This window comes from Aulonocara sp. 'chitande type north' Nkhata Bay, linkage group LG15, assembly GCF_057382095.1.
Source record: "Aulonocara sp. 'chitande type north' Nkhata Bay isolate Kocher_YH1m ecotype deep benthic linkage group LG15, A_spYH_male_GT1.1, whole genome shotgun sequence".
NCBI classification, from domain to species: domain Eukaryota; kingdom Metazoa; phylum Chordata; class Actinopteri; order Cichliformes; family Cichlidae; genus Aulonocara; species Aulonocara sp. 'chitande type north' Nkhata Bay.
In genome coordinates this window covers 18,415,304-18,428,791 of record NC_141358.1, presented here as the reverse complement: position 1 = coordinate 18,428,791, position 13,488 = coordinate 18,415,304, and the positions used below count along the sequence as shown (strand labels likewise).

General features: G+C 39.6%; 1 protein-coding gene across 1 annotated transcript in view; it reads left to right on the top strand.

Moving 5' to 3' along the window:
* Positions 1-13,488, top strand: part of syne2a (spectrin repeat containing, nuclear envelope 2a) — a 91,439-nt gene that overhangs the window by 21,858 nt on the left and 56,093 nt on the right. Inside the window, exons 40-51 of the mRNA XM_086264781.1 lie at positions 529-826; positions 1,315-1,493; positions 1,927-2,242; positions 3,994-4,158; positions 4,345-4,683; positions 4,788-4,924; positions 5,352-5,481; positions 7,219-7,389; positions 7,479-9,284; positions 11,925-12,095; positions 12,964-13,119; positions 13,224-13,465. Coding sequence (XP_086120907.1) covers positions 529-826; positions 1,315-1,493; positions 1,927-2,242; positions 3,994-4,158; positions 4,345-4,683; positions 4,788-4,924; positions 5,352-5,481; positions 7,219-7,389; positions 7,479-9,284; positions 11,925-12,095; positions 12,964-13,119; positions 13,224-13,465 — 4,110 coding nt within the window. The remainder of the gene's footprint in view (positions 1-528; positions 827-1,314; positions 1,494-1,926; positions 2,243-3,993; positions 4,159-4,344; positions 4,684-4,787; positions 4,925-5,351; positions 5,482-7,218; positions 7,390-7,478; positions 9,285-11,924; positions 12,096-12,963; positions 13,120-13,223; positions 13,466-13,488) is intronic.

The following is a 13,488-nucleotide window of genomic DNA, read 5'->3' as shown; positions in this document are numbered from 1 at the left end:
CCTGATTACAAATAAAGATATGGAGGCTGATGTGTTTACTTTAGACTTTTGAAGGATGGAAAGTGACAGTGCTGCCAGTGCTACATATCAGGCAGAAATGTGAAAACGTGAGAATAGCAGAGTGACAGTAAAGACAAACAAACCTAAAAAAAACATGCAAGTGTTCAGTGCTGTGATTTTGACTAATGCTCACCAAAGTGTCAGGAATCTTGGAAACTGTGTATTGTTTTGTCAGGTGACTCATTCTTTACTCCATGTGTGTTTTAATTACGCAAAGGTCTGTTATATTGTAGATAAAAAGCACTTGTTTTACATATATTTTATATTCGAGCTGGAGTAAATTTTTTAATTTAAAAAATGCAATGATGTAATGCTGATGAACTACTATCACTTTTATTTTTTATCAGCTTAATATCACACACAGAAGTCCACACAGTAGTATCTACCACTTCAGTGTGCTTTGACTCTAGCATGGAAACATTAGATTTGACCCCATTATTAGCATTTACAGCTTTGATTTCTCTGCAGGGTGAGGACAGAGCTCCTCAGTCAGCTTGTGTCATCTTTACAAAGAAGCAACCTTCAGCAGCTGGCGGTGGTGGAGAACAGTAAAAAGCTGTTGGAACGATACAACAACTCACACATTAAAATACAAGGTGACTGTAAGGAGACGCATTCCTCTCTGAGGGAGGAAATCGAGGTGTTTCAGGCTTTATTCAAGTCCACACAATCATGGATCAGTGATCTGAGACAAGCTGTAGACTCTCCACTTGCTGAAAGCCCCTGGATTCAGACTCCATTAGAGCAAAAACTTCACTGTGCTCAAGTAAGAAAATGTTGCCTGCACATACTAAGATACTCAGTTTCACTATGTCATTTAGATCACAGATTTTATTTAGCGCATTTTATAAGAAAGTATGCTCTGTATCATACATACATGCATGTGCTAAGTACCTGTGTGGAGAGGTGACAGAAAGGCTTGATTGCTTGTGGAATATTGAACAACAAATCTTCTTACTCTCATATAAGTGATTGTGACGTGGGTGTGCCTACAGTTGTGTGTAATGTCACATGAGGGCGTGATGTAGGTGCTTTCTTTTTCTCTACATTTGTTCCAACTTGTTCAAAACTAAGGAGTGTACATTTGCTGTGCAGAGCTGATGTTAGATTCAGGGAACTTTCTGGAATCTATATGTGTGTCTCAAAGCTGACAGTATCTGTCATACAGGCAGAATCCTGGAGATTTTTTATAACTGCTTTTTTGTTTTACTAAGGTTATATACTGACTTGTAAACCCTACAAAATCCATTGCAGGCAGTGTTGAGTGCCGAGTTAGAGGGGGAGGCTCGCCTGGAAGAGCTCAGAGTTACTGGAGATGGTCTGTGCCACAGGGTGTTGAATGAAGATGACCTGAAGAGGGAAGTTCAGGACACTGTTCAGAGAGCAGAGGAGAAGTGGCGGGAGACTTTGCAGTCAGTTGAACCGTATTACAGGTGAGTGAGGTAGAGCGGGTCATCTACTGATCAGAAGGTTGGTGGTTCGATCCTCCAATCTGCATGCCAAATATCCTTGGGAAAGATGCTAACCCCAAGTTGCTCTCTGATGCATCTATTAGAATATAAATGCGTATGAATGTTACCTAGAAAGCACCTAAAAGCATAGAAGAAAGTGCTTGTGTGAAAGGGTCATGTGGCATGTTGTATAAAGTGCTTCGAGTGCTGAGGGAGAGTAGAAAAGCACCATAATAGACTCAGTCCGTTTAAAACAGGTGGACCTTTCCTGAATCTAATATCTAATGAAACTAAGCAGTAAAATTATTACACATTACATAATAACAGCTATAAATCCTGGGATTTAACTAAATAATTTTCATGGTCCAGTTTTAGTCAGAAATGGTTCTAATCTCTTGTTCTTATTGTTCTTAAGCGCTCTAAAAGCTGATCCAGAGGTCACTTGTTTTTACCTGGACCAAAGGAGGGAGCTTTGCCACAAAGTGGAAGTGCTGCAGCGCCAAAAAGATCAGCTTCCCACTTTATTTCCCTGTCCTGGCACAGCTGAGCGTAAACAAGGATGCCGTCTTGCCCTTCAACTGCAGGAGGAAACTGAATCCTTGCAGTTAATGCTTAGCAGCCTGTCTAAGAGGAGAAATGAGCTGATTGAGCAAACCAGAGACAGCATCTGGAAAGATTCTTCCTGGGATCTGCTTTACACCCACTGGTCAACACTGATGGCAGAACTAAAGGTAAAATTACACTTATAATAGTTAACTGATGTCTATTCAACAATGTCTCTGAGCTAACACTATTTGCACATTGTTAGGTGGTAACGATGTGGTAAGATCACAAGATAAATTTTTTGTCACAGTGTTTGTAGTTTTGCCACTGCAGTGGAGTTTAAATTAAAAAAAAATCATAAAAACAATCAATGAGTTTCCACTTTAAAACCAAAAGTTCAGGGGGGAAAATCATATTATTTGGGATTTGCAGCCAATTTTATATACAGTGCTCTATGTGTTAGAGGCTGAAGAATAATTAGAAAAACAAACAGAAGCGCCTGAAGTCTAGAACTCACCAAATGCTGTTTCCTCCAATAAAATGCTCTTCCTGTTTACTGCTGCCACTCTCAGCTGTTGCTTGTTTGTGGGTCTTTCTGCCTTCTGTCTTATCAGGTGGCTGACTTGGCCATTGAAGAATATCCAATTCCTTGCCCTTGAGAAACTCTTTTGTTGCTTTTGCTGTATGCTTTGGATCATTGTCAATTTGCGCTGTGAAACTGTGTCTGATCAGTTTTGCAGCATTTGTCTGAATCTGAGCAGAGAGTATACTCATGTACAGTTCACAATCCATCCTAATGCTTCTATCATCAGTCACATCATCAATAAACACTAGTGCCCTGGTTCCACTGCCAGCCCATGCTATAACGCCCCCTTCACCATCAGACCAGAGATAATGTGGTATGCTTCAGATCACGAGCTGTTTCTCTCCTCCATACTTTCCTCTTTGTGTCACTCTGGTACAACTTAATCTTGCATTCATCTGTCCAAAAAAAATCGTTTTCAGGACTGTTCTGTCTCTTTTAGATGATTTCTGGCAAAGTCTAATCTGGTCTTCCTACTATTGATGTTCTTCAGTGTAACCAGTCCTTTGCCCTTTGCTGTAAACCCTCTGCATTTCCATTCATGCAGGCAGGTTTTACTGGTTGACAATGATATGTCTTTCTTCTTGATTGTGTTCTTGACTTGATTTGAAGATGTTGACAGTAATTCTGTCATCATGTACTTGAGTTTTCTTACGTGGTGTTTCAGGACTTTTGGTGTGGCTGAGCTGGTCAGTGCATTCATTCTTTTTAAGAATTTACCAGCTTGCTAATTTGTCCGCTCCTACAGTTTTTGCTGTCTCTCTAATAGGTTTATTTTGGTTTTTCTGCATAATAATGACCTCCTTCACTCGTGCTGACATCTCTTTGAAGATGAAAGAAAAGAAAGCTATAAAACTGAAAGTCAATATTTTGAATGTATTTCAGATATTACGTCTGCTGCTACAGCTGAAAGTCTGAATAAAATCTTGGCTGTTTGATTAAAAATCACCTACAAGAACTGTCTTTGTGCAGCGAATTATGGACCTAACTTTATTTCTCAGAGTTCAGAGTAAAGAGTTTTATTTGTTTACTTATTTTTTCTTTTTTAAATTCTATGCTCTTGTAGTATAATATGACATGATAGGGATAAATTAAATGTACATTAGCATCATTCATTCATTTCTTATTTTCCTTGTGTGATAGACAGTGTTACCAGGGGTTGCTCATTTCCTTTGGGCCAGGACTCTGGCATTAAAGTCACAATACATACAGCAGCAGGTTGTGTTTCATCCACTTTATCATAATGTGATATGAACACTTTTGGAGCATGACGTGTGGTCAGTTAATGGGTTGTGTTTCAGTCTATTTGTGTGTAAGCCTTCTGAGTGTGGCTTGTTTTACCTCTATCATCCACAGGGAGTGTGTTCCCGCCTTGAGGAAGGTGCGAGTAACGAGGAACAATTTGGCCACTTGCTGCAGCGCTGTTGCCACAAATTGATGTCCCTACAGGAAAGGATATCAGCCTGTCAAGGCCAGAAAGAAAACTCAGCAGGAACAAACACTGACATAGCAGCTCTGGAGGTGAGATGCATTAAGTAAACAGACCAGATGAGCTGTGTACAAGCTCTTACATTAAAAAAAATCATTGTTTAACAATATTAAAAAAGAATTTACACTGAAGAAATGTTGGATATGCAAAAATGTAATCATCTATCAGGGGTTTCTCCTATAGTCACTGTTTTTGGGGTTTTTTGTCACTGTTTTTAGGTTTTGCTACAAGAAGTAACTGGCACTGAAAAAGATCTTCTTCAGCTTGTAACTCTCAAGGACTCCATCACAGTTAGTTTAGCAGCTGAGGCCCAAATAAGTCTCACCCAACAAGTCAGCAACCTTCAAAACCACAAGAGGGCACTAGAGAGTAAAATCAGAGAGACTCTGGCACAGCTTCAAGTGAACAGTGATGAAAGCATTCAGCGAGTTAAAAAAGAAGCCTTGTATGTGCAGACAGCTCTTAAAGACCTGGCTGAAGGTGTCTGCAATCTTTCCAATACCCATGAAGCTTTGCCTGATATCAGCCAGCTGAAACAACAGTGGTGTATGATACAGGTAACATGAACATATACTTCAAAATGTTGATATATATCTGAAAAATAAAAATTGGAAAAAGACAGCTCACAATATTTAAACAGAAGGACTTGTGTGTCTCTCAGAGCTGTGATAGCAGCCTGACAGAGCTGGCAGCAAGAGCTGAAGACCTGCAGAGGGCCAGAGAGTCGACCAGCACACAGGAAGCCCTTCCTGCAGATATCATTTTGACTGTCAGTGCCATTTCTGAAGACCTTGGCAGGTGCTTTACTTCATTCTAAAATGGAATAATTAATCATTCCTGTATTTATTCATCTTATCAACTGAATATGCAGTGCTAATTGTGAGAAATGATTTGTTAACTTTGACTTTTAGAAATTTCTGGGGATTTTAAGACTGCTCTCAAAGTAAAATGAAGATGAAAATATTAATTTAGTATCAAGAAAACAATTAAAGTGGCCTACCAACAGATAACAAGAAAAGACTTGTGCGAAACTTGCACTATTTGAAGCAGAACGTAACTTGGGTTGATGGTGAACATGACTTAGTTCATCATCAGTATTGTTGCAGTGAAGATATATGAGGGTTTACACATCCTCTGAATATGTGAGGGAATATGAGGGTTATTTTGAAAATGCACTCGTTCTAAATACTGTACGGCTCATTCACTGCTTGTGGTCTCGCTCCAGCCTCAGGTCTGTTTTTTTGCAAAAGAAGCAGGATTTTGCAGAAAACACTGCAAACAGAGTGAGAGAGCTCACCAACCAGATGCAAGAGTGGTGCCAAAGAGTACAAGCTGAACCATCAACGCATAGCCAGGTAAAGCTCAGCGTGTTCAGTATTTTTTTCTGATACATGGAATAAATAAATAAATTAATTAATTAATTAATAAACAAAAGTTTCAAAACAAATGTAAGCTTTGGCTCATATGCACAGGTAAACCTTTTGTTGTCTGCCTTTTGTTTTTTAAAATCTGCAAATGAATGCCTGAGTGAGTAGCCAAAAGTATTCACTCACCCATCCAAATCATTGAATTCAGGTGTTCCATTCACTTCTAAAGGTATATAAAATCAAGCACCAAGGCATGCGGATTGCTTCTACAAACATTTGTAAAAGAATGGTTTGCTCTCAGGAGCTCAGTGAATTTCAGCATGGTACTGTGACAGAATGCAACATGTATAGTCTTGAAATTTCCACAATACTAAATATTCCAGTTATCTGTTCATGGTGTAACAAAGATGAAGTGATTGGGAATGACAGCAACTCATCCACAAAGTAGTAGGACACGTAATATCCTCGAACGAAATTAGCAGATGCTGCATAGTGCGCAGAGATCGCTAGCTTTCTGCAGAGTCAATCCTAAAGACCTTTAAACTTCATGTGGCCTTTGGATTAGCTCAAGAACATCCTTACATCAGCCTTACATCACCAAGCACAATGTAAAGGGTCAGATGCAGTGGTGTAAAGCATGCCGCAACTGGGCTCTAGAGCAGTGGAGACATGGAGAGAGTGATTGGTGGACGGAGGATTGTGGTGTGGAGTTGTTTTTCAGAAGTTGGGCTCGGCTTCTTAGTTCCAATGAAAGGAACTCTTACTACTTAGGAATACCAAGATATTTTGGGCAATTTAATGCTCCTAACCTTGTAGGAACAGTTTGGGGATGGGCCCTTCCTGTTCCAACATGTCTACATGGTCCATAAAGACATGGATGAGCAAGTCTGACATGGAAGAACTGGCCTGTACAGAATCATGGCTTCAACCCGATAGAACACGTTTGCGATGAATTAGAGCAGAGACGGCAAGCCAGGGCTTCTCATCTAACATCAGTGTTGACCATCACCTTGGTCAAAAATGTATATGTATAGAACCTATATGTGTTAACACGCCTTCTTTGCCACATATGCACCCTCTTGTATTCAGAGAGTCATGCATGGTGAAGAATGTGAAAAACACTTGAATATTTCTGTATAAATGTTATGTTTGTCTAAACGAACAGTTTGTCTGTACTCTCCATCTCAGCAAATCTCCCTGCAATATCTCCCCACAATACCGACACTTTATTACAGCTGTAATATAACAGGACATGGTTGGGCTGTTTGACCACTGTATTGAAGCTGCTGTATTCTCCCTGCTGTGTATTTACAGTGCACCTGTCATAATTGATATTTCATGTCATCTTTCGTTTCTCTAGCATCAGTAAAGTGTCTCCTTAAATGATAGTGTATTATAACTGAACCGGATCAGTACATCTTCTGTCATATGGATTAGGGGATAAGCATATTGGGAAATACAAAAGTAATTCAGGTGGAAAAAACACCTTGACTTGTCGCTTGTTGTTGACACAGAAGCAAAATTACAGTGAGTGAGATCTCCCGTGGTGAGGTTAAGCAGTCTTAAAAGGCACACTGTGACCTCAAACCAAAACAATCGGGATCAATAAGAGTTTACAGTTAGATAAGATACGAATCTTGATTAAACCAGATGTTTTTGCAGTGCGTGGTTTCTGTTTTACCCTTCTTTTTTTTTTAGCTTGTGTATCTGTCTGTGCTGTCACAGGGAGCTCTGGATGAAGGTTTGCAGCTTCAACAAGCACTTTATAATGTACTCTCAGAGCAAGATTTTCTACTTAATTGCCTGGGAACAAATGTGGCACAGGAATTGGAGAAAAATGCTTCAGGTGCACTCACTGAAAGCCAGTCTGCACTTGAAACCCAATCTAAACACCTGGTGAGTGTCTCCCTTGTCATAGAAATGTACAGTTTGGTGAATTTATGGCCATAACATTACTATTGTTTTTAATATTGTTTATTTCAAAGGTCATTCGCGTTCATGGCAATGTGCAACTGGAAAACAAAGATTTGCCAAGCAGAAGTGAACAAGACAGTCTAAGAAATGAAAGTGGAGCACCTCATTTGGCATCAAGTGATAAAACTACAGCAGTGGGTCTTACAGCTTCGCCTTTCTCTTGTGCACCACACAGCCAGGAAAACTCTGAAACTAATCAGAATGACAACAAAAGTCAAACCAAAGGCACCAAACTTCATACAGAAGTATCAGGAGGTTCAAATGTGGAAGCCGATGCCACAAAACAAGAACAAGCAGCCGTGGTAAAAACTGAAGATGATGCCTTAGCCACATGTTCAGAAACTCCCAATGTTTTAAAGACCCAGCTAGAATCTCGCCACTTAACACCACAAGAATTACACTTGAAGTCTTATCTTGGGTTAAAAGATAATCGTGCACTCAGGGCACTTTCTGGAAATGACAGAGGGGCATTAGTGCCAGACTCACATCCTACGCTTAACAAAAGCTTAATAGCTCAGGAAGAAAACACACCATTGCAGAGTGACACCACCTTCACCGCTGTCTCAGAATTCTCAGCTGTAGGTGCAGACAACACTAAAGCAATCGATTCAGCACACTGTGTCACATCCTTGATAGAATTACCACCAACAAAGCCAGACAACTTCCCCACTACTGCCTCTGAACATACTGTGTCTAATCATCTAGAACCACAATTGGAGACATTCAAGGCAAATACAAATGCTCAGGGAAAACACTGTAAGGACGATGGTGTCGTGTTCACTGTTGTATTGGATATGGACCCACAGGACATACAGCAAAGGGACAATTCTGGTTTATGCTCCCAGGAAGCGAGGTTCTCGGATGAAAAAAACACACAATATTCAGGTACAGGATTCCCAGAGATGAAAACTGAAGTCTTTATGACGTCAAACAGTCAGGAATCAGACAAAGGATTGCAACAGTGCACATTTGAAGCACAATCAGAGACTTGTGAGGCAGCCGCCGATGTGCAAGAAAAGGAGAATTTCTCTAAATGTGTCAAAAGTAGCCCAGCAAAGGTATTTACCATAGTGTTAGACATTGAGCCGCAGCCATTCGACACGCAGAAACGTGAAAAAGCCAACAGCCCTGATTTACTCGGATATTCACAGGAAACACAGTTTTCTAATGCTAGGCCTGCAGAGGTTTCCAGCAGAGCATTTCCTCAGAATAAGTCAGGGCACTTTACCACATTAATTAGTGCTGGATCAGATGAGGTTATCTTCCCAAACTCTTGTACAAGTCCTGAATCAAACCCCTCGGTGTTAGTGAATACAGTTTTGGAAGAAGCAAACTGTTCAAGTGCCAAATTACCATGCAGAGAAAACCACAAAACCCATGGTTTAAAGCTTAACAAGGTGTCGAAATCCTCTAAATCATGTTGCGCTGTTGCTGAATGTCAGCATGCTGGTGCACAGACAGCAGAAACAACATTTCCAGATGTCAAATTAGAGGAGACAACAGATTTCTGTGACTCTGGGGAGCAAACAGAGAGCACAGTGGATGATTCTGTGGAAAGTGGGGAGGCCTTAAATGGCACACATATATTTGCTTCTGGCAAGAAACAAGTGACACCTGATAGCACTGTATGTAACACAGAAGCAGCATATGAGGAGGTGCCAAAGGGAGAAAACACAGAGGAAGCAAATGAATTTGAAAGCACAGAATGTAAAGTTTCAGAATTGCCAGTAAAACGAGACATTGCTTCGCTTCCAAAAGACAAAAATGAGGGGAAGTTGCCTGCAGCACTAGAGGACATGGGAGTAACACAGGAACAGGTAGGTGCCATTTGAAAATTTTACTGACTGGATTTTTCCTCACAGTTCTGCTCTTTCCAGACTTAATATGTCTAAGAAGCTAGGCAATCGACATATATATATATATATATATTCTAACAGACAGGCATTAAAAGCCATTATGTTTTTCTAATTTTTTTTTCACTTATCATCATCAGTGGTAATTTGGTTAGATGCTGTAATTCTGGCATAGCAGGTGGTAAACCAGCAGGTGGCTGGAAAGACTGGAACTCCCCCTGTTTGCAGTTAGAAGGCGTCAGTGACTGTAAATACCTGTAAATAAATTCAGAGCTGCTTAATGCTGTGATCTGTAAGCTGACAGTCTCTGGAACTTTCCATAAAAAGTGTTAATTTGCATTTGAACTTCCTGATGATGAATAACCCAAACTTTCTAGGTGATTCATCTGTACCTTTTTTCTAAAATTACATGAAGCTTGTTTGACATTTAACAACCATTGTTATTTCCCTATGTTACCTTAACGCTAGAGAATATGTGTGTGGGAGAGAGAAGCTGTGTTTCTGACATTTTGCAACTGTGAAGTTATCAAAAAAGTTTGTCCTAAATTTAGTGGGAATTTGTGTTCTTTAAATACATTTTTTCTTTTCACACTTTCCATTCAAATGCCACCATTTTGCTCAAATCCCTTCAAACTTCTTTATGGGAAATTCACAGTGAAACGAATAAACTGGCTGTCACTGTGTTTTACACAAACTAAAGTTATGCAGCATGCAAGTACACACATTTGCAAGCCTCCACAAGATTTTTGGGATTTTCTTGTGATATCAGCTGCATGCCTGTGCCCTGCTTGCAGCAGCTCCAAAAGAAGATAAGACATTAGATACGACAGACAAGAGGATGAAAAAAGGTGTAAATGAAACTGACACCAGGCTTGGAATCATATTTTTAAGACAACTCGATGTTTTCATTATCGGCATAATTAAAGCATTTTTAATAGAACAGTCAGTTACAAAGTTCCCAGATTATTACACAAGCACATTAACCATCTGACCTTGTCATAACTTTCACAGGACTGCAATTCTGTGAAAACTCAGCACACACGTAATGTTTTCACATAAATTAAAAGGACAAATAAAAGCCACGTTGTTTATTTATAATTGGATGCACTTGATTAACTGGTCACCAGCAAGTGTGACCTCTGCTATAAAAGCAGAAGTTTTGGGCACTTTGCTCATCTGGAGCATTCAGGTGTGTGTTAACACAATGTACTGTAGCAACTGTAGCAACAACTTCTCAAGAGTGGACCAGCAAATTCAATCAAAGGTCACACCATGTAATACTTAATACTTACTTAACAGTTGGTGGATTAATCCCTGACTTCTCCAGTTTGCATGGCTAACATCCTAGGGCAAGACACTAAATCCAGGTTGTTCTCTGATGCATTCGTTGGAGTTTAAATATCAGGCAGAGACTTAAGCATAGAAAAAAGTGCTTGTGTGAATGAGACATGTTGTGTAAAGTGCTCAGGTAGAATAGAAAAGCGCTACATAAGAACCAGTCTATTTACCATGTTACATTTCATCACATAACATTAGAAAAACGACTAAACAAGTATGGCCTGTTTGGAAATGATGCCAGGAGTTTATAAAGTTTAAGTTTGTAAAGCTGCATGTGAACAAACCACAAGACTTCTGGAACAATGTCCTTTGGATTAATGAGACCAAAAGATGTTTGGCTATAATGCAAAGCACCACATACCAGTTATTTGTCAAATAACTCATATCATTTGTCAAGCACAACATTGGAGGGCTGATGATTTGGGCCAAAGGACCTGGGCACCTTGCATTCTTTCACTCAACTGTGAAATCTTTGGTAAATAAAAGTATTCTAGAGCCAAATATGAGGCCATCTGCCTAACAGCTAAAGCTTGGCCACAACTGCCCTATGCAACGGGACAGTGATCCCAAGCACAGCAGCCAATCTACAACAAAAAGACCTAAAGAGAACTGTGCAGAAATGAATGGATGGAAACCTCAATGAAATTGAGGCAGTGCTGTAAAGGAGAGTGGAGTAGAATTCCTCTGAAATGATGCAAGAGACTGATAAAGTCATACACAAAACATTTACAACCACTCATTGCCGGTTGTGCACCATTTCATTGAAGAACATTAATGTTATTATAACATTTTGCCATTCAGGCAAGCTTGTGTTTGAGTGTAAAAAATTATCTTTTGTATTGTGCTAGAAACATAAAACGTGCAGGATGTTTTCATATCATCGTTCAGCTCCACCCTCCTGGTGGTATACACCTTAGTCATGTCCAAGATATTTTAAAAAAGCACCTCCCTGTTTGTAACCTAGCATCCCATGCCTTGTTTTAGTGTTTGTTTTCTTGTCTAGGCAAGCTATAACAAATCATTTATTTCCTAAAAGAAGTTAGCAGGAGAGCATAAAAGGAGCCCTTGTCCCCCAGGGCAGACTGCTTATTTCTCAGGCACATTCTTGTGTTAACTGTACCGACTCGCCGGGCTACCGTCAAACGTAATAATATTTAGCACTGGTGGAGCAGGGAGAGAACAGGAAGTTCTGTCATTATGCACAGACAAACATGTGGGAAGAAGAAAGCTAAAATGTGACACCACCCCTGTCTTCTGTGTCTTCAGTGTCAGATCCCAGAGAGCATGGAGCCTGAGAGGACGGCCCCGGGTTCACCAGCTGATCTGGGTTCTAAAGAGACACCAGGTGGACCGGCAAACTCCGGAAAAGAAAAGCACACCATGCAGGATATTTTTTCTGATATCCAGAATGTGGTGGAAAGAAGTAACATAATAAATGTGAGTATCAACCAGTTTTAATTATAATAATATACTGCATTACTGTAGGCTTGCTGTGCTGAACATTTAATAAATGCTACTTGTAAAAGTCAGAACAAAACATTCGGACTGAGGGAATTAAAGTTAAGTGAGCTTTACTGTTTATATTTATGCCATAAATCTCATAAATCTGCATTAGCAAATAATACATAGCAAGATAGCATGGAAATATAACATGCATCTATATATTTTTTACTTTTTCTGTGTGATTTTCAGTACAGATGCATGTGTCTAAAAATAGCAAGTGCATGGGACAGTGAGCAGATAAGAAAGGCAGTGTTTTGATTGATGCCTGTGGGTTCCCTTGATGCTACTGACAGGAAGTATCTATGAGATACAATGATTTCCTGTTTGTAGTTAGGAAGTCTAATTGCACACAATATACAGCTGTTGGATTTTTTTTTAGCTTCCATCATCCTAGTTTGAGTGTTTGTTCACGGAAAGCTGAAATAGTTTATAAATTGACAATGATAATTAATCACAAAGATCCCTGGTAAAAGTTATAAATGTTATAACAGTGTAAACCAACCAGACTAAACTAGATCGCTATGATAATTTATATTGAATGTTTGTATTTGCTGTCTTTACAATATATACACAGTTTCTTGGTTTTCTTGGTTTCACTGCCCTATCTGTTATTACAGCTATGTCCTTTCAGTACATGTTTTTTTAAACATAATTCTTCAGTCCATTTTTCCCAGCTGTATAATGTGGTAAACAATTCTGGATTACTTAAATGTAGCTATTTTATATTATTTTTTCACTTACATTACTTTCTGTAACATAATATTTTTTGTGTCTAACTCTTGTATTGCTCTTTTTTTTTTAGAGAACACCACATATAGATTTAAACTGGTATCTGAAGTCTTCTCCTGGTGAACAACAGATTCAGTTGGTACGAACTGTTCAAAAGATTCTCGCATGTCGATATCAACCAGCCCAACTCAGTGTCATAGCTATGACCAAACAACTGGAGGAAGCAAAGGTATACACTCTAGTTGTATTTACGTCTTTCTTGCAAGAATATGCAGATTTGTTAAAATTAAAAAATGCACAAATATCTATAAATGTCTCATCTGTGTACTGCAGGAGTACCAGCGCACTGTGCAGGAACAAGTTGCTACTTTAAAAAACTCAGGTGCCTCTAAGGCTTGTGAACCAAGTGCCTTAAACAGTGCTGCAGGCCAATGGAGCGCAGCACTGCTAGATGCTTCTGCCACAGTGCAGGTCAAAGCAGCACAACTGGAGCAGGTCAAACAGTACCACAAGCAGATGAAGCTCACCAGAGCTTTTCTGGAGGTTATAGCCGCTGAGGAGGAAAAAACAAGCTTGTGAGTAAACTTGTGAGCTGGAT